The sequence below is a fragment of the Lipotes vexillifer genome, unplaced genomic scaffold (assembly GCF_000442215.2).
Source record: "Lipotes vexillifer unplaced genomic scaffold, Lipotes_vexillifer_v1.1 scaffold1064, whole genome shotgun sequence".
Lineage (NCBI taxonomy): Eukaryota > Metazoa > Chordata > Mammalia > Artiodactyla > Lipotidae > Lipotes > Lipotes vexillifer.
The window spans coordinates 373,641-395,142 of NW_006792862.1; the positions used below are offsets into that span (position 1 = coordinate 373,641).

Consider the following 21,502-nt stretch of genomic DNA (forward strand, 5'->3'; position numbering starts at 1 on the left):
AAAGAGATCATTTAAACTTGTCTTTTACTTACTGAAATCTGTTCTGCATATTTTATTGGTTTTGTCATCTTGCTTGTTATAATCCAGCAAGCGAATGTTCAAAGAACATAAAATCCTACAAATAAATAAATGGAATATGAGTGAATTTACAAAAAGGCAACAAGAGTCTCACATGTAAGCTTTGATTACATAAAGCAATTATGTTTCCCAGTGGTGCTCCAGGAACATGTGATTTATCAGTAGGAGAGAAATCAAAGTTTTTCGCTTCATGACACTTAGATGTCTAATTTGCAGAGTACAAGTAACTTGGAAACCTTATCTGAATCAGCATGGTATCACCAGTCAAATTTGGGGTGATCAAGACTTTTTAGAATTAGATTGTAAGGCAGTCTGGGTCAGTGTGGGAAGTTGTAATAGACTCTGACCTTTAAACAAGAGGTAGACATATCATTATGGACTTTGTGGTCAGTAACTCGGCAGTCATCTGAGGAAGTATACCAGAGGGAATTTTGGCGGGGAGGGGTCAGAGCTGTGTGTTGTGTAGTGGTAGCCTCAAACAAGAAGAGACCAATAATAAGATTACACTTGTGAATTTTGCTGTTTGGGTCGGGGAATATCATCACACCAACAGCTTTCTAAAGATCTCTCACCACAAGGTAATAAAATTGAGACAGCAAGAAAGACAATTCTTGGTGACAAATTATCTTAAGAGCTATATTGTCCAAAAAAAGTGCAAATATTTTATGATATTATGGTAAAAAGGAAAGGAAAAGCAATGGATAGGAGCTGTCTGATAGTCTCAGTGAGTGTGTTTCTCCCTCAGACACTGGAGTTAAAAAGTTATCCTTTCAGGGCTTCCCTGGTGGCGCAGTGGTTGAGAGTCCGCCTGCCGATGCAGGGGACACGGGTTCGTGCCCCGGTCCGGGAAGATCTCACATGCCGCAGAGCGGCTGGGCCCGTGGGCCATGGCCGCTGAGCCTGCGCGTCCGGAGCCTGTGCTCCGCAATAGGAGAGGCCACACAGTGAGAGGCCCGTGTACCACAAAACAAAAACAAACAAACAAAAAACAAACAAACAAAAGTTATCCTTTCAGATTATTTGGATGTTATCTAGATCAGTACTTCTTCAGTTTATAGGCACAGGGAATTGTTGACAGTGCATTTTTGCCATCAGCTTGTTACATAAAATAGGTCAGTAGAGCAGATTAAAGATAATCTATTTTTAATATAAATATTAAGTAAGGGGCTTAAACAGAAAGGCCAAGTTAAGGTTTTGGGAAAAAGGCATGTGTGTGTGTGCACGCATGCGCACCTTTATGTGCACGCACGCACATGATCGCTGGCATGTTTGGTGTCGAAATGCAGAAATCGTCAAAAAATAGAAGGGGTGAGCAGGAAGTGGTAAATTAAAAGCCTTACCAAACAAGTAAGGAGAGTGGGAAATTGAAAAAGTATTAGGTGACAGGCAAAATTGACTGGACTTGGTTAGATCTGTAGATGAAAATGGGAATTGAGGGTAAGTGATGACTTAGTAAGTATAGAAACCTAGCTCTCTACATATTAATTCTACCTCTACCAATGATAGGGAATGAGTAAGTTAAAATAGTTTCTCTAAAGCTGCTGGAGAAAAAAATCCTAATATATATATATATACTTTTTGTTTTTGTTTTGTTTTGTTTTTTTGGCTGCATTGGGTCTTCATTGCTGTGTGCAGGCTTTTCTCTAGTTGCAGCAAGCGGGGTCTACTCTGTGTTGTGGAGCATGGGCTCTAGGTGCCCAGGCTTCAACGTTTGTGGCTCATGCAGGGGCTCAGTAGTTGTGGCTCGCAGGCTGTAGAGCGCAGGCTCAGTAGCTGTGGTGCACCAGGTTACTTGCTTCGCGGCATGTGGGATCTTCCCGGACCAGGGATCGAACCCGTGTCCCCTGCATTGGCAGGCAGATTCTTAACCACTGTGCCACAGGGGAAGTCCCCTAATATATATTTTTAATTAAACTCTAAGTATCCATCAGTGATGTCACCGGGGAATTATTTTTAGTTAATATAATTCCCAAGTGTCTCTAGAAGAGACTAAGTAAAGAGGACCATTCTTTTTCCCCACAGCAGCACATGTTAATATCACCATAAGATTAGGATCCTAAAGCCCTGAAGAATAACAAAATATGAGAGGAAGAATGTAGGTTTATTTTATAATTCCATGAGCTTTTGTGAATGCACTGAAGATGGTAAGCAATGAGGGAGATATTAGAAGGAAAGTCAGGAAAACCAGCCCAAAGGCCAATACCTTTGGCACTGGTATTACATGACTTCTGTTCTCCTATCACCAATCTAGAAGAAAATGTTTTTTAATGAAATTGGAAGTTGAGAAGAAAGGACCAAAGACATCATATCTTTGTAATAATAGAAACTGATACATCTTAACTCATCTCTGTCTACTCATGTATCTATGTACATATTGGAAGGGCAAGAAAACAGTACTTTTCACATTCTGAATATCACCTAACTCCTTGGTAAGCTATTAAGCAGTCCTGAACTTTACACAGGATAAATAATATGATATTTAAGTTTAAGTATTTTTCAGTGAAAGTTAAAATAAGCCAAAAGTCTAAATCAAAGTTGAAAGAGAAGGATAACTCAGGTTTCAAGAAATGATGAGTAAGATGTGGACGGGGTGTCAATCCTCGAGGAAGAGGGGGTATGAGGACCACTGGAGGAGGCCTGCCTAATAGAAATGCAGGCTCGTACATTCTGACTTCTGAAGAATGTTGGCCCCAAACTAACCTTCTATGTTTAAACTTACTCTTTGGGGTAAATGCTGTGTAAAACGGGATTGACTCTATAATAATCAACAAGGGAAAAGGAAAGAAATAAATCACCTTTACTCTTTAAGACTTCACTTACAAAGAGAAAACAAGCACCAATCATGGTTGCTTTGACTGTCACATCTAGATCCGCAGGAACGTGAATTCCAAAGTTGTCAGCATTGGTGAAGACATCGTTTACGAATCCTGACCAGTACTTTGAAATCTTCCCAATTGTAAGCTTTTCGTTAATGGTCTTCACCTTTGAAAAGAAAATAAGAAGTTGTAAATTTGAAGGTGATACAAATGGTTTTACATTTCTTCATATATTTACTTCATGAGAGATAGGAATTATTTTATTCATCATCTTTAAATGACAGTTCAATGGTACTCATTCCTTTATATAAGCATAGGTTTGTAGATTTAACTTTCCAGTTTACTCTTCAGGAATTTTGCTTTTCTGACATTTTTTAATCCATTGTAATTCCTTTATTTATTTTTCTCTTTTTGCTTTTGTATGCAGATTGAGAATTTAATAGCCTCCAGTAATTGAGGCCAGGCTACCACAAGATGGCAGCAGGTACATAGTCTCAATTATATGGTCTAACCATGATTCCTTTACCTGAAGTCCAGATTTTAAATATGAATTCTTCATCAAAAAAGAAAAAAATATGTTTGTGAAATATTTTAGAAGAAATTTTTTAGAAAAAAATAATTTCTAAGTACAATTTATAACCTTTTAATTTTTATTGCTAAGATTTTATAATGACTAATATGTTTAGATATTATCAGTCATTGCTCAATTTCATTTTTATATTATACTCATATATTTACTAGGTCATTCCTTTATAACTAACCCTAAGTCTTATTTTTCATTTGAAAAGTTCTCTAGGCTACTGTACCACACAGGAAATTCAGACTAATTTGACATCAAAAGTCTATAGTTCTTTTCAGCTAGAAGGAATCTACAGTTAAACTTTATCCACTATTCATTTGCTTGCCCTGTTTCTCATTCAAAGGCTGAAAGTGATTCAGTATAAACTTTCACTTTCTATATGGGAGTAGAGGATAGAAAGTAGAGAAAGTTACTTAGGCCATGTCTATACCATGAATAATGAAACTCTTAAGCTCTCCTCAATCTTAGGGCATATTTTTATCCTTTACTCTTAGGAAAGTTATACCAAGTCTTTTTGGCGTGGGCTGGAGTTATGACAGCTCATTTTGCAAAATGTGCATTGTATTCTAGGTGAATAGTGTTCCCTGAAATCCTGCAACCTTAATGTCCTATGTGGGATATACATGAATGAATGGAGTGAAATGAAATGAAATGAAAAAGAAATACATACTTTAAATTAGACTATATCCTCTAGGAAAATCTGTTAAGATATTTCATATTCTTACACATTGAATTTGCAAGTAATTACTGTTTTTTAACATTCAATTTACACAAATATGTTTACATGAGAATAGATTGTTTTACAAAATGAAATTAGCAAGTCTTATGAACCTAGCTTTTAAATTAATTGTATTTTAATGGAGTATGCTCTTGAGATCAGGACTGGATATGTTACCACCAGGGATGTAGGAAAGAAGATGTAATCTTGGTGATTCTGAACTAAATATATTTGCTTTATACCATAGGCACTATATTCCACATAAATCAAATTTTTGTAGTATGTTTAAAAAAAATTCTTGAACTTACTATCTCTGGAATTATGAGTTATTATTGGCATGTATAGTATTACTTGTTACATTATTTCACAAATATATAATTTTCTAAATTTATTTCAGAGATGTTTCATGATTTGAACATTTAAAAAATTGAATTATGTTGCAAAAAATCAGGACCTAAGTGAAACGGTCCTTCATTTTGTCAATCATACCTCAAAATCCACATCGCCAAAACAGCCACATGTTGCACAAGGACCAACAATTTTCAAAATATCTTCTTTGTTTGCGTTTTGGATTGTGAATTTAGGCAGAAAGGGGTCCCACTTCTGTGCAACATAACCAACTATAGTACCAGGAGGGGCTTGGATTTCTAACTGTAAGAAGAGATAATAAAATAAGATTTCCTAAAGTTGTTGTATTTTAATTTTACTATAATGTCAGCTTACTTCTAAACAGTATATAAAAGATTCTAAATATCTGCTTCTATGTTATACTGTCTTTTTTTTAAAATAATGTATAGAAACAAATTCACTATATAGATATGTGTTCTGCATTATGCGCTAAACGTCCATGTCTTTGATCTTCCTTCTCTAAGGAGAACCTATCCCAAAGCTATTTTCTGACCCTGGGACACTGGCTTCTTTGCCATTTTGTTCCAAGTACAATAATTGGTCAAGCATTGAAGTTGTTTCCTATGAGGTATTTCATATTTATTCCCTCTCAGTTGTGGCCACAACACACATCTATTTTTAAGTGTCACTTACTGATTATTATGGACTTTTTTCTCTTTGGATTGTCAACTTATAGCTTCTCTGTGCTCAGTTAAAAACAAATGCTTCTTGCAGAGTTACAGTTGTTACACACCAATTTGATTTGTTTCATTTTGTCCAAAGTGTTAAAGACTAGCACTTGCATTTTCAGGGCTGACTTTAGTATTTTACTCCATCATCCTTTATTCCCTTAATTTCTTTATTGTCCATAATATTGTATTTCAACATATTTATGTAACCAAATCAAATACTTTGTAAAATAAGCTGGAAGTGGGTGAAAATGATGAACACTTTGCTTTTAGATCAAAGCAGCGCTCATCATCTGATCTCCTTTTGTCTTTCCTTATTTGTTAAGTTCATAGTCTTATGTGCATGTCTGTAGTGTTTTCAGATGGACAAAGGTGGTTTCAACAAGTCTTCTTAGAATTATATGGATTTGTTCTAGGATAACTTTTAAAGTAACTGATGTGATCTTGATGAAATTAAAAAACATATTAATCAGTATTAGGATGTGTCTTATGGTTAAGTTATATGACATGGGGCTACTTTGAAATAAAACATCGATTATCAGAAATTTTCAAATGGGCATATATTCTGGATTATACTAAATTTAGCATCTTGGGGCATATTAGATCTTGAATATCCCCAGTAAAAGTATAAAAATTCTTGGGCTCCGTGTATGAGTACCTTAGCAATACTATCACTTAGCCAGGTAATTGCCTATAAATGGAGAATTAGCTTCAATATATATTGTGAGAAACTTCTCTAATTAAGGAGAGTTCCATATTACTATTTATTTCCCTTTGTGCTAAGTAGACTATTTATACATAGGTCCTCAATAGAGAAGCTTGGGCTTGAATAAAGACACCTGGATCAAGTCCCATTTATTGTATCTTCTAGATGTGTGATCATAGGTAAGGCACCTCCACTCTCTAAGCCCCAGTTTCCTCAATTGCAAACTGTAGAGAGTAAAATCTATTCCTTCTAACGTATAGAGGTGTTATGATATCAAAAACATCAAAGTAAGTATATTTTCCATATCAACTTAGCTGCATCATGTCAATGAAAGTTATCACTATAGATCTATTCGTGATGAAAATCTATTATATCTTAAAAATATAAGAATCAGATGATTCCCTCTAGAACAAGAACATAGTCTTTGCTAAACCTTGAAGTTTGTCATAAATGGGTGAATGGAACCTGAGATTCTGTACTAAAAATAATACTTACCCAAGAGAATACTTTAGAAGAGTTCAGTATCACTCAGCACTCCCTGAACTTTGCACCAATAAGAGAAGAAAAAGGGTAGATTTGCTTAATGGTGGAACTTATAGCTATTACAATTACGTGGCTAATACAGAGATTCAGGAGGATGTGTCTCGTTTACATGATGCATGAGCTGTCGTTACCGATTAACATCACAGAAGCCACTATAGTTTTTGGTTGGAAAGGAAAAAAAATTTAGTGAATCACCAAATCCTCAAGCTGTTCTGATCCTAAAGGAGCAACATTCTAATTCAACCAATTGAAAGGTTAATTGCCCCATATCTCCAGATGAATGCCATTTATTTAAGAAATAATTGCTGATCTTTCCAAACATGGAAAAATACAAGCACACCCAGAGCCAAAGACTAACCTCTTGTAGGTAGCAAGGACACCAGCAGCTGTTACACCTCAAGGGCCTGTTGACTGTAATCACCTCTCGACCCGAGTTATCGGTGATCTTCAGAGTGCAAGATCTCAGTGTGGAACAGAAAGTACGATTGAAGCAGATGCTTTCCTCCACTGCAAAGTAAATTCTTTGTCCCAAGCTGTTTTTAATCTCATATTTGTTGGAGGTCTCAGTGCCAAGTATCACTAATGGAGCAAAAAAAAATAATTATCAAAATCATGCTTATTGCTTACTATCAAAACTTTATATGAGTAAAACTGGTTGTGTTATTAAAAGAAAACAGAGTGTGTGATCAGTTATTAAGTATATGGTAGCTTATTCAGACAAATCTACTTCCGTGCTCGAAATTTTGAGGAATTAGGCATAGAAATCAAAGTAAACTCTGAGAACAAAGTTGTGCAATTACTAAATTTTGATTACAGATACATGACCTACTTGGACACATATAGTACCACTTTTCAACTAGGGAAGCAACGCTGTAAAGAAGAATCCAATTCTCAGATAATTCTATCACTGTTATGGAATTTACTGGGACAACTCACACTGATAGTAATGATTTTGTCTAAAATCTCTATCTGGTATTATGTCTACAGCTGTATGCTATCTATTACAATTTTGACATATCTTAGTTAAGGACAAAAATACTTGATTAATTTGAATTCAGTTAGTCATCATTGTAAATTTGTGTATTGTTAAATGATTTGCCTATTTGACGAATCACTGACACTATGATAAAACATATTTTGTTTTGATGATTTTTTTGTTATGTAGTCTCAACCTTGATTTCCATGTCTGAAATTACAGCATTAAGAAAATTTAAACTATTAGCAGCCATGGAAATGACCAAATAGTTTTTATTACTTTAAGATTAAAAATAATATTAGATTCCTAATGATAGTATCATCAAAGACTTGGGGAGTTTTATGCTTTTATGTTTATCTATATCAGACTAATAATTTTACTTTCAATATTTATTTTAAAAAATAGGCCTAGTGCTCTTTTTAATCTATCTTAAACATTTAACTTTATCATTTATAAAATATTTAGATGTAAAGAAACTTCTGAAACTTAAAACATTTCAACAGTTTTAATAATTACAGAATATAATATACTTACTTCCAAGAAGCTCCACCTGCTGGTGTATAATTATCAGGTCTAACTGTTAAAAGACGACATAAAGGAAATAAAAAGTATTACATGACAGGTCTTTGAAAACCTTTGCAGCTATTACTATTAACCTGTTTACTAGACTACCTGAAATTAGGTGATTTTCATGTTCTCTGTGAGGGAAATGGTTGAAAACAGCTCACATTTTAAAATGAAAAAGAAGACAACATGGTTTTTATTCAAGTAAAATTTAAAAATTACAAGAACCCTGAAAATTTCAAGGCAGAATTGCCCAGAATAACATTAGCAACTGTGATTAGCCCTGTGTTTTTTTCTGTGGTAATCAGATAAAAGTGTAGCTCTTGGAAACAATATCTTTGAGAATATTTTTAAACAATCTGAATAAGAATGCCTATAAGGTTTTAAACCTCTCTCTCTCTCTCTTTCTCTCTCTTTTTAAAAGAAACGAACGAAAATGAAACAAAACAGTAATGACCTGCATGCATGGCCTCTCCTCTCAGCCCTATAACTCTACTTTCACTCTGTCATGCAGTAACTCATTCCTCACAGTGATGAAACGTCTTTGTTAAAGCTGAAAAAATCTATTCTTTAAAATTTTCCCATTCACATCTTCCTTTGAACTAGGGGGAAAAAACCCAGAAATCCTCCTGATGCCAACAAAGTACCAATTTAAGCAGAAAAGAGTTAAGCCACTAAATGCATGACACATTAAAACTTGCCTATGTAATTAGAAATGAAGTTAATTTACAGAGATAAAGTAGGTGCAGTTGAGAAGTGACTTATTAAACAGAATACAGTACAAACTGCTTTTTAAAGGAAATATTTAAAATATGTTCTTAGAGTGAATTTTATTTGTGTATGTTTTCATTTTGATATTCAATACTTGAAGATTCACTAAGGTAAAATCATGAACACTGAATGCAATGCTGATTATTACTTTTTTAAATGCTTCATTTTCAATCTTGTCTTAAAATTTTCTTCACTTTATTCTCCCTTCACATTGATAAACTCACTGATAACTTTTAAATGAAAGTAATGAATACTAACAGTTGGAATTGATTGGGCATCACAAACGCAGAAAATATGACATCACCTTATTTCCTTCACTCTCCTTGTATATCCTGAGGTGGAGGTAAAAACTAATATCATTTCTTCTATTTAAGTCTTATTATTGATAAAAGTGCATGTGACCTCCATTTTAAGATTCACAAAAATATTTTTTCCAAAATTTATGATTTAAGATATTCTAAAACATATTTTAACAACTATGACAAAGTTTTTTAAAAAAATTTGAATTGGTCTTTGTTGTGTAGTATTGTTAGTTCTGTTCTCTTTTGAGGAAAATGGAGGGTTGAGGAAAGAGAAGGGATACGCTTCAAAAGGACATGCACGATTATTAAGCAGTGGATCTATGTAGGAGTAACTTAGAGATAGAGAAGGAGTATGGGGGCAGAAGTTAAGTTTGAGTTTAGGAGTTTTGACTATTTGTGTCATGGATCAAGTTTTCAGCCTTGAAATTTAGAGACTATTAATTGAAAAGGGAAGTTGTACCTCTCTAATACCTAATAATAGCAGTTATTTATTTAATGACTACCATGAGGTAGTCACTGTGCCAGATTTTTTGACATAATGTCTGATTTAGTCCTCACACACATCAGAGAGCTAGATATCATTACATTTTACATGTGAGGAAACAATCCCAGAGAGAGAAAGTAGTTTGCTCAAGATCACAGAGCATGTATCAATAAGTGGTTAGACTGGGATTTGAACCCAGGCAGTAATGCCACTGATTTTGACGTGCTCTTTACTCTGCTATACCACATCACTAAACTAATCTTAGGAACTGGGAGAAACAATTCTTAAGTGATGCTATGGGACTTCTGAGTACCTTTCCTCCCTATTTACTCTTATACTCACCCATCCTCTGTAATAACATTTGACTTAATCTACCTCTGTGGGCAAACCTCCTGGATTTGAGGGTCTTGGTTTGGGTTGTTCTTGTAGTTTCCTTTAAATCGCCCCAGGCCACTTATAAACCATGGTCCAAAAGAGCCCTTTTCATCTTTTGCTATTAATTGATGAACTAGGAATTGTTGGAAAGTCTAAAGAGATTGTGTCATGTATTCAGGTGTCAGGGCAAGTAAAGGACTCCTGAAGTATGAAAGGTATAGAATGGAAACCTAATTACAGCCTTGGATATGTAACTAAGAATCAATTCTTATGTATAATTTATCAGGTTTACAGGTATCATTGATTCCATTTAATACATGTAGCAAAATAAATGGGATCTTTACATGTGTCCTTGTAGACTTTGACTCACTACTCTTAGCTATAGGTGACTAAATTATAATAGTTATCCTTTGATGCTTATAGGATAAAATGTTATTGACTATTATGAACATGTTAATCCATCTGGAAAGAGAATGTATTGGTTTTATTCTTAAGTTTAACCTACATGAACAACATATATATATACATGTCTAGACATATAAGTATGTGCATGTACATATGTATGTATACACACACACACACACACACACACCGTTTGGGAGTTTATTTTCAAATTATTAATGGGAACATGATTTTCAGTAGTAGTCATTGGATAGTCTTGATTAAAGGAGAATAGATGATTTTTTTTTTTAATTTTACTTTGAGTTTTTTAACTTAAAAGGATTTTTATTGAATATCTTCATTTGTTTATTGAAGCATGCACTATTTTCAAATGTTCATGGTTTTATTTAATATTATGGTTTTAGATAAAAGTTAACTCACAAAATTCTTTATATATATGTTTCTTACAAACTAGTAGTATTAAACTTTAAAAATGTGCATTCATCCTTTTCTATATGCACCACTTTAAAGCAAATTAGCGTTCTTTTAGTATAAAGATTATAAATTTTCTTTCCCTTTGAAGTAAAATATCCACCAATTTGTGGCATGTTTTTGTTTTCTGAAAAAGATTACCAAAGGTATACGTTTGGAAAATTGACTTCATTTTAGAACTGCAGCCAACGGGTTCATATCTCTATCAAATATGAAAAAAGTGTATTCATGTCAAGCATCTGGCTCCGGGTGTGTCATCATTCATGGATGGAAGAAGAATATGTGATGACCATATGTGATCATCAAACCTCAGCCCTCTGGCACTGGTATATCACTTTTATACTCGGCGAAACTTGTCTGACAACATTCCCAAACAGCTTGCAGCAGTTAATCAACTCTAGTCAGCTATTACAGCTGATTCTTCCTGCAGATGGAAGACGGTAGGTTAGCCTTTCCAGCTCTTTTACATATCTCCCTGAGCTCTCCAGTCTCTAAAGTACATTTGTCTGCCAGTGGGTTTCTGGAGAAGGCATCTGCAAGTATAAACATTTTCCCAGGAACATATGCTGCGTGCAGCTTAAACCCTATCAGGCATAACAGAAATCTCTTGCACCTTAAGGGAATTAACACAGAGATTTGATTTTGATAAAGGAGATAGACTTTATAGTTTGAAAGAGTGCCAAACAAGCTGAAAATTGCAGCAGATGTGCTGACATCTCAATATTAGTGTAAGTGTATTTCTAATCTTTTGTAGGATAAATACAAAAGCAACAATAATATACATAAATGTCAATTGCTATTTATGTGCCATAGAATTCAGGTGATAATATTTCTTGATTGATTTATTATAAGGCTTGAATCATTGCTTACCCTCCAATGACTAGAACAGTGGCTATACCTAATGATAATATGACCTTTCAAGCAAATTGGCCTGGAGATGCAAGAGCATCAGAAGACAATGCTAACTTGATAGGCCGATTTTCTCTTGGATTTCCATCCACCTTTTTGAGATTCAGTTGAAGATGTTGAACTCTCAGCTCATTGCAGAAGTCTCTCCTGAGTACTTTGATCTTTAACAACGTTTCTCTTCTCTGTACACCTGTGCAAATTAAAATTTTGTGCATATCTGGCTCTAGTACCCAGCCTTGCATTTTTTGTCATCATTTTTTGTCTTTGCCAATGAGGTTGCAGGATGTTTGGGTGAGAGGGACTAGGTTTTATACCATTTATGTGCCTTGATTAAGACAGGTACTCAATGTCCTTAATTAAATAGCTGTAGGTGACTATACATAATAGATAGTTTCTCTAGGCTAAATGTGCTGACACCTTGAGCAATGAGCAGTAAAATGATAAATGTACTAAACAGCTCAATCGAAAATGTTTAGTGTTCTTCCTCTGACAATTAAATAAGGAAATTAGAAGTGACCATAAAAGAAAAAACGTTCCTTCCCAAATAATAGAAATAAATAAAAGACAGATTTTATAATTTCATGATTTATAATGCTTTTCTCACTTCAGTAAGTTACTTGCTGAAGTTCTTCAGCCTTGATTGAAAGGCAAGAAATCAAGTTTATATTCATTTTAAGGGCAAACACTTAGTAGAAATAGATAAAAGCACCTGGCTTAAATATTCTAGACCAGGAGGGAAACTCCCTGGTGGAGGGGGACCCGGCTGCCACACTTGGTTCCCTGGATTGGAAGGTGAGATGTGAAGGCCGTGGTCTGGGTCTGAAGCTCCCGGAAGAAAACCAGGCAGACTTCTGCTTCTTTGGTTCTGTGCATCTGCAAGAGAATGACCATCCCAGTCCGTATTTAAATGTAGGCCATTTTATTTAGTTTGTCTTATAATATTTGCTTCCTCTTCATCCAGAGGGTCTCTACCCTCTGTAGCCTCTCACTACAGTGCCCTTTCCTTCATTTTTCCTACTCACTGTCAGCACCACTTGAGCCCGAAGCCAGAGATAAAGGACTGTGGAAGACTACCAGAGGTAGTTGTGAGAAAACTTGGATAATTTGGGCAAAATAAATGATTTTAGAAAGTATATTTTTTGAAGGCAGGTGAAACTTCTATTCAAAGACCTAAAAGATTATACACTACAAAAAGAAAATCAATGGCAAAAGAAACTAGATGTTCTCTACTCATAAAAGAATAGCCTTAGACATAGGTTTTAAATCATAATTATGACTTTCAAGCATATTCTCCCTTCCTCAAATATTATGAAGGTGCCTCATAATTTCCAAGGATATTTTGTCTCTTTTTATCAATCATACTGCTATGGCTAGATTTAATTCAGGGTCCTTATACTTTAGCCTGCACCAGAACCAGTTGGGGGGCTTATTAAAACACCCATTGCTGGGCCACACTCCAGACTTTCTAATTCTGTGGTTGGAGTGTGTGTGGAGCTTGAGAATTTTGCATTTCTAAATAGTTCCCAAGTAAACTAATGCTGCTGGTCTGACGATATGTACTTTGAGAACTAATGGGAATATTTGTAACTAATTTATGAGCTTCTTAAGGGCAGTGTAATATTTAATTTAGCTTTGATTTCTCAGTGTTTGGTATAAAAGCATCTGAAAAAATTTTGACAGTATGAATCCCTTTGTAGCTCACCCAAAATTACAAAGGATAAAAGAATTACAGAGTTCTAAAATGTTTGGCTTTGATTTTTTTAATCACCTGTTTTCTATATTATTGTCAGGTAAAATTGTTACTATTTCAATTATCTCTTAGATTGAAATTCGGAGATTTTGCTATTTATACTGCCTTAGTCTGGAGCCTAATATTATGCATAAGACCTGTACGTGGTGCATGCAAAATTCTTCTTTGTTAAAAATATACTTTATTACATTTCTACTATTATTTTTCCCTTTTCTTCTCACATGACTGCCATTTGGCTGTCTCCCTCATTACATACCATTATTTCTTTCAAAGACTATCAGTGTTTTTACTTCTCATCTTTATTAAGCCAAATTGTCAGAGTTCTCACATGTGCATTCATTTCGTTTACACTTTGCTGTTTTAGATTGAGTGTGGGTATGGAGCAAGCAAGGTTCATGACAGGTGTTTTCAAATATCAGAGAAGCCATTATGAAGAAAAGTAATTTAGACTATTTTAAAAACCTATGAATGGGAAGGACAAGGAAACTGGCTCTGGATTAATATGAGGAAGAAATGTATAACAGATGCACAAAGATTTGGATAAGCACTCATTGTACATATACTAAAATTGAAGTGACAGCTATATAATTCACGGTAGATTAGAATGGTCTCTCTTCAGCACTGATACCCAGGTCCATGTAATATGTGTGTGTGTGAGGGGCGGGGGAGGTATTCTTCTGAATCTTTTAAACCTCTAAAAAATAAATCTGAAGAAAGGACTGATTTTCCTTTGGAGATTATAAATTCCTCTTCATTCATTGCTTCCCAAGCATAGCCTGGGTGAGCATCTGAGAGGGATTGAAAAAAAACAGACAAACCTGGTGAAGGAACACAGGCACCTAAGGAGTGGTCCTTTGGACACTGACATAAACTGTTTCTAGTAACAATTGGTTCATTAAAGTCATGTGTACATTTGGTGTTAATGAGGGACATTAATTGCCAAATGATTCATTTATTCATTTAACAATAAGCTTGTGGGAAGAGACCAATGTGGATTTCTAAGATTATACTGGTCTGTGACATTTAGAATTTGGACACGCTTTAGGGGTAGGAATGAATGGAAGCAAACTTGTCATTCGGCCCCATGAAAAGAGAGCTCCACACTGATAATATTATAACAATTTGCTTCCCCAAAGGCCCCTATCCTGAACTTCTCTCAGATTTGGGGCAGACACAAAGGATATAGACTTTAGAATTCCTCTTGCTCTTAGCCCTTCTCGAGAGCTACTAACTGAGTAAACTGAGAGGAAGACTAGGTAACACCATGTCAAATCTGGGAGAGGAGCAAATGGCCACTACCGCAATAACAACTAGAAAATAATAAAAGGCAACAGACATCCTTTCTTTGGCATTAGTGCCAAAAACACTGTTGTCATTGACTTTCAGAGAAGCAGAGACAAAATTCTGATCTGGGGAAAACTAGTTCATAATGATAAAATTCAGAATAGTGGTTCATCTTGGGAGTGGAGGTGCATGGCTATTGACCAGAAAGGGAACTTTATGAGGTGCCAGAAATGTTCTGTATCTTGATCTTGCTGGTGGTTAAACAAGTGCATCCTGATTTTTAAAATCATGGAGTTTAAGTTTGGTGCCTTTATGTACTTAACTGTACATGTGTTATCCTTCAATTTAAAAAAAAATGTGTAGGGATTAATTTCTAATAATAACTGATAGGAGACTATTAGATTCTCTCTCATTGCCAATTTTATTGTTGAAAAGATTAGCAAATTACTCCAATTTTATCTTGTAAACTATTTTGCTGTGACAAAACGTGGTAGATTCTTGAGTGTCTGGCAAGTGGCTCTACATTTCTGACACAGGTCTTTAGGTCCTTATATTTCATGGCATTAAGAGATGTTAATGCACTGGGGCCCAGAGCAGATCATGTCCAAAGTCTTTACTGGGGAGTAGAGGCTCAGTCAGAGACTGCTGGGATCACCATTCTGAGGTCACTTGCTTTCTCTTCTGGGATTTCAGCTCACATTGGAGCAGCACAGCCTTTGAAGACCTAAACTGAAGCTTCTGTTCAGTTTAGATCATCCTGGAAACTCCTGTTTTTCTCAAACTTAAAGTCCGAGACAAACCTGTTCTTAAATTGTGTTTATTTATACTAAACCAGGGGACTCCAGACCACACAAATATTTCCTCAGTTCTAATGGCATCCAGTATCCAGACTGTCCTTTGATTTAGTGGTGCTGATTGAACGTCCTACAAAATGTGTGAAATGTCTAATTAGCCTGTATTCTGTGGGAAAATGCTAATTGCCAATACAGTTTCATGGGCCAGAAAACATCATGACATTATAAATAATGTCTTTAAATATATTTGAATAAAACTCCACAAAAATATTTTAGGCAAATGATGATAAACCAACTTGCCCCCTAAAACCAGATTTCTAATTCAAAAGGAAACTTCATTTTTCACTTCTTTTAAGTAGTATAGGGTCTCTCACAGATGTTTTACCCACTTCATCTGTTAAATATTTTGAGTGGGATGGAGCAAGAGTGTTAGTTTTCTACCGTAAGTTTTGCCTCTAAGTTTAGTCTTGAGCCCCTATCATTACTGAACATCACTGCTTTTTTGGTAGATTAATCATATTTTGATCATAATATTGCTTTCTAGTCACAAGTTTCTTCAGAGACTCAGACCACCAAATGAAGAAGGAACTCCTTTGAATTTCTATCTGGCTTTGAATTTCTATCTACTCTTTTAAAAATGTATAACTAGCTTATAAATATTTCACATACTCTGCAACTCTTTACCTTACAGGCTGCAGGTGTTGCTGTAACTCTTACTTGATAAAGTGATGAAGTGGTTTGGACTAAGTCTTAGTGTTAGTCTTAAATGAAAGAAATAACTTGCCAAGAATTTTGTTTGTCTTCAAATATAAAAATGAAGTACACATGTATTAAAATTCATAATTTTGATGTTTCACGTCTATATTTTACCATTTATTTGAGCTTTCCCAGTGATGCTCAGGGACTGGTGTATGCTACATGTTGACAAAAAGTGAAAAGATTACTTCCTTTGTTCCAAATTAAATAGCATCTATTTTGATAAAGGAAGCAAATAAGCATACACATTTCTCTGAATGGATCATTAATTTAATTTAGGATATTTTAAATTGTGGACTCTATTATCCTATTTGTAATTAGGTTAAAAGGTTTCCACCAATTATACTAATCATAATTCTTCACTTTCATTATAGCCTAGAGTTTAATGGTTTCTTCTGATAATGGAATGAAAACACATTATAATTTCATTTTTATATCATTTCACAAGTATTTTTTGTGAGATTGCAACCCATTACCTAAAACAAGCACATCCCTTGTCTTCTGAGAAGTTCTTTAAGTGAGACAACACTAATGATACTTACAGTTTTATGGATTTGAGGAAAAGTTACCAGTTCCCCCTCTCAAAGTCTTTAATCTGCTTGCTTAGTTTCTGTTTGCTTTTTAGATATAATTTACCATCAAAGAAAGTTTGAAAGATTTTTGCTTCATAGTTCAGAAATGTTTACTTCTAGTCCATTAAATTTACTAGGATTTCCTGAAAACACATGTTTAATTCTCTATAATAAATGGCTATATCACATATTTTAAACAGCAAATGGGGAATTTAAAAATATTGAACTGTACTTTAACACTTTTTAACTTATGTGTGAAAAGTTTTCTACAAATCCCTTTAAACTGGGAATATCAACTTGTCTTTGTGTTTGGCATTAAATATTCCCATTCTAAATTTTATTCTTCAACTTTTCACATCAAGTCACTAGGTTTATATTTATGATAACAAAAACACTGTTTGCATCTTAACTTTTACATTCTATCAGATAGAGAGTTTTAAAAAAAAATTTAATGCAACACGCTCCTTGGAGTTCAAAGTTAAAAATTCCAACGTTTAAAAGCACTAAATGACAGGTTTTAAAGTATCAATCTCACTGATTGTAACACCCTTAGAACTGTGTATTTTCAGTCATAATATAAGGAAAAATTTATTAGCTGCCTATATTTACTCTTACCTTTAGAGGCCATGAATATGCTGAGTCACTTCTTCAAAGGCATGCAGGTTAAAAGAAAAGGCTCCTCTTGCAGCAAAGAGAGAAACACAGCAGGCATAAAACTTCAGAGGGTATCTGTATACTTCTTGTCAGCTTACAAATACCGGAGGAACGGAGAGCCTTGTTGTTTCCAGAGTGCTGTATTTTATCATTTTGAACAACAGGGGGAGACACAGCTATCATCAAAAGTAAACACTATTCAGAAACCATCATCCCACTTGGTGGCTGAAGGACCAATTTCAAAATAATAAAAACCAGGAAGGAAAATATACAACATACAGCATTCATTTTTATGGGCCTTATTTCCATATTTTTGCCCTCACTACTACATTAGAAATAGTCTACTTTTCTAATTTCTAGAAATCTACTGTACCAGAGTCTGTGATAAAACATTCTATCACATGTAAGTTTCTGACAGTTATAAATAATTTTTTTTAAATTTTGAAAATGTTTGAACGGCAATATTTTTATGTTTACTCTGGATTTCTCCCCACTTTCCTCTCCCCGTAACAAACAAGAAAAGGATTATGTCCTACTTTTTACTTACATAAATGAATCTTTATTTTTATTTTTAGTTGAATTTGATTAATCAGGAATTTGAAAATAGAAACCTTTAATAATCTCATAAAGTTAAAAGAAACATACAGGTAATATGTAACTGCATTGCACACTGAGGGGAAACAAAAAAGCACTGTAAACTTGACTAGACAGTTCATATTTCTAAATGACCATGGAGATTTTGCTTACCAAGTCAGTTGCCCTGGATGGTATGATTTGCAAAGGTTGAACTTGTAGGATATACTACATTATCAGCAACACTGTCTGCTTCTAAAAATAGTTAAGTGGCCTGAGAAGGCATGGATAGTGATGAAAAATTATGAAGTCAGCTCACAGGCTGTAGACAGCCAAAAGTTTGGGTTCTTCTTATTTGGCAAAGAGATGTTTCTTTTTGTTGTTGTTTTGAAATGTTCGAGGTTAAAATGAGCTGCCATTATTTGAGTTATCATTTTGCAGAAAATGTGTATAAATATGATTAGTATTTTTAAATTAAATTATATGTTTCCTAAATTTCTTAATGTTTGCCACAGTCATTTGGAAAAACTTTGATCCAAAGAAACTAAGCTGTTATTAGCACTATCAAACATTGTATTTTATACTGTAGAGCACAGGGAACTCTACCTAATGCACTGTGGTAACCTAAATGGGAGGGAAGTCCAAAAGGGAGGGGATATCTGTATGTGTATGGCTAATTCATTTTGTTATGCAGTGGAGGCTAACACACATGGTAAAGCAACCATACTCCAATAAAAATTAATTTAAAAAGCATGCTATTTTAAATTATAACAGACCAGTTAATTTTGACTTTCAAGGGAGGGAAGAAAAGGGAGGGGATATCTGTATGTGTATGGCTAATTCATTTTGTTATGCAGTGGAGGCTAACACACATGGTAAAGCAACCATACTCCAATAAAAATTAATTTAAAAAGCATGCTATTTTAAATTATAACAGACCAGTTAATTTTGACTTTCAACAGGGCACCAATTTTGAAACAAAATATAAAAACCTAAGTGAATTAAACATATGTTTTGGCCTATATAAGGCCAACCATCTATGCATTTGGACATGGCCATTTGACTCACTGAATCTTTCAATATTTGACCTGCAACAAAGACTTTCCAGGCCATCTAACTTGATGACATGTAGGTACTGCCTATTTCTTCCTTTATATTTTCTTCTTCTGTCCTGCCAAAGACAGCACCAGCGTCCTTTTTTCTTTTTAAAAAAGGCCCAGCAGATACCAACCTGAGGTCTCCCCTTCCCTCCATTCCTTTTGGTTTCCCAGCCCTTCTCAAGGAGAGGCTTGCAAACCCTCCTTAAGGGACCTCCCAGAGCTTCAAGTGTCCTGTCACTGAGTGCTCCCACAGACAGGAGATGTTGCTCCACAAGTTGCCCTCAACCCCCAACCTGCTGCTTTCCTGCTGCCATTCACCTTCACAGTGCTCTCATTCCAACTCCCCTAACACCTGCCGCCTCTATGGAAGAACCGGGACCACTCTCAATACTCCAAATGGTCACACAATCCTCCTACTCCTGTGCTATGAAGCCCTGGGCTTTTTCAAGCAGCTTCAGTTTTATTTTGCCAGCAGGCTACAGTATTTCAGTCTGCTCCCTTGATTCCATGAAATATAGACAGTACAAGTTGGGCATGTCCAGAAGATATAACCCAGGGCTTGATGATAACATAATGGGATTGAAGTACACAAAAGGAGACGCGAAAATGAATATCAGGAAATCTAGTGTCAGTGGGCCTGCCCCTTCCCAGGAAACTCCCTACCGGTCTCTCTCTCATGAGCTTCAGCTCTGCTGCTCTGTTTTTTGGGCGTGCTCATCTACTCAGGATGTCCTGCCTTGCCTGTCCTTGTCCTGCTCTGAAAGAAAAGACTATATATCCGCCATCTTCAGTTTCAGCCAAAAGGAAATGAAAAAAAATTCCATCATAATCTTGACACAATCACGCCTGCCCATGGCCTTTTCCCAGGACCTGTCAAAGCTATTTCGGAAGGTCCATCCATTCAATGTTACATCACTGTTCAGAACTTCCCCATTATTTAATTATTTAGCTGTGAGATGTTTGACTTAAATTTTCACAATTGAAAAGGCTCACCAAAATAGTTTCTCTCAGTACAAAGGGAGAGACTGCCTATTTATTTAAGCCTATATAGTGACAAATAAGTGCTACCTGTTATACAACGAAACGAAACAAAATCAGCAATATGCTCCCGATGACATCCTTTGCAGAAAGAGTATGGAGTGCATTAAGATGTAAGCCTACAGGTCTGGGGCAGGACCAAGGACCAGGACTAGTATGAACTGACTTTTAGGCTGTTTCATCAGCTTGATAGTTATTCTGCCTCTGGTTTTACTATAAAAGTATGTATTCCTAGAAATTATATACATACATACATACATAAACATATATATGTAAGTATATAACTAAATATACATATACATAAAGTGAGAGAGAATTACATGTTTTTCTTGATTTATATAAATATTATTTTAGGTATAACTCAAACACATTTTTGTCACTTAAAATTATGTTTTTAAAAATTTATGATAATGCATAGCATTACATTGTTTTCAGCCACTGCATGTTATTACATTTTATGAGTATAATGAATACAATTTTTGCTCATTGCCATTTTAACGAATGTTTAGTTGTTTCCATTATGTAAGGCAATGGTTCTTATGCACATGTATAGCAGTCCTTTGGAAGATATATATCCAGAAATAAAAATGTTGGCTTATGGGATATGAAGATCTTCATCTTTACTAGGTATCACTGAATTGATCTTCAATGGTCTTGTACCAATTTACATTCCCAACAGTAAGGGATAAGAATTCCCATTCCACATATCCCTTTCAACACTGGCTTGGTCACCATAGTGGGGAATATCTAGTGGACTCCTAAGTATTAATTTATGAGAAGGCACCATCTAGAAGTCTTAATTACATTATAATCTGATATATGTAAACATGATTGCATGTATTTATATTTTCAGTTGTTCCTATCATACTATATCATGCAAGAATAATTAATAACAAATTTTATGAACAGCTTATCATACAATAAACTGCTACAGGTGAGGAATGGTATGGTAATGGACGGCAATTTAGTGATAAAATAACTCCTTTCATTCAGTGAGGCTCATGGTCTGATCCGCTAAAATGTGAATCCACTTTTAGCAAACTTGCAGCACTTAAGGCATGCATTTCTATGCATAACTCTTCTCTCTGGATATATAATTTCCCATACTAAAATTCATTGTGAAACAATTCAGGGTGGGTAATAATTAATTAGTTAACGCAATCATGAGAAGAAATATCATTAGTATAAATGTTTTTTCCAGAGTTATTTG

The 21,502-nt window shown here is 34.9% G+C and overlaps 1 protein-coding gene across 1 annotated transcript in view; it reads right to left on the reverse strand.

Moving 5' to 3' along the window:
• The window catches only part of PLSCR5 (phospholipid scramblase family member 5), a 17,725-nt gene extending 170 nt beyond the window's left edge, over positions 1-17,555 (reverse strand). The window contains exons 1-7 of the mRNA XM_007466028.1: positions 17,543-17,555; positions 12,481-12,644; positions 8,028-8,070; positions 6,876-7,096; positions 4,682-4,843; positions 2,899-3,060; positions 33-115 (exon numbers count right to left, since the gene is read on the reverse strand). Of these exons, the coding sequence (XP_007466090.1) occupies positions 77-115; positions 2,899-3,060; positions 4,682-4,843; positions 6,876-7,096; positions 8,028-8,070; positions 12,481-12,644; positions 17,543-17,555 (804 nt within the window). The 3' untranslated portion in view covers positions 33-76. The remainder of the gene's footprint in view (positions 1-32; positions 116-2,898; positions 3,061-4,681; positions 4,844-6,875; positions 7,097-8,027; positions 8,071-12,480; positions 12,645-17,542) is intronic.
• Between the last annotated feature and the right edge of the window lie 3,947 nt (positions 17,556-21,502).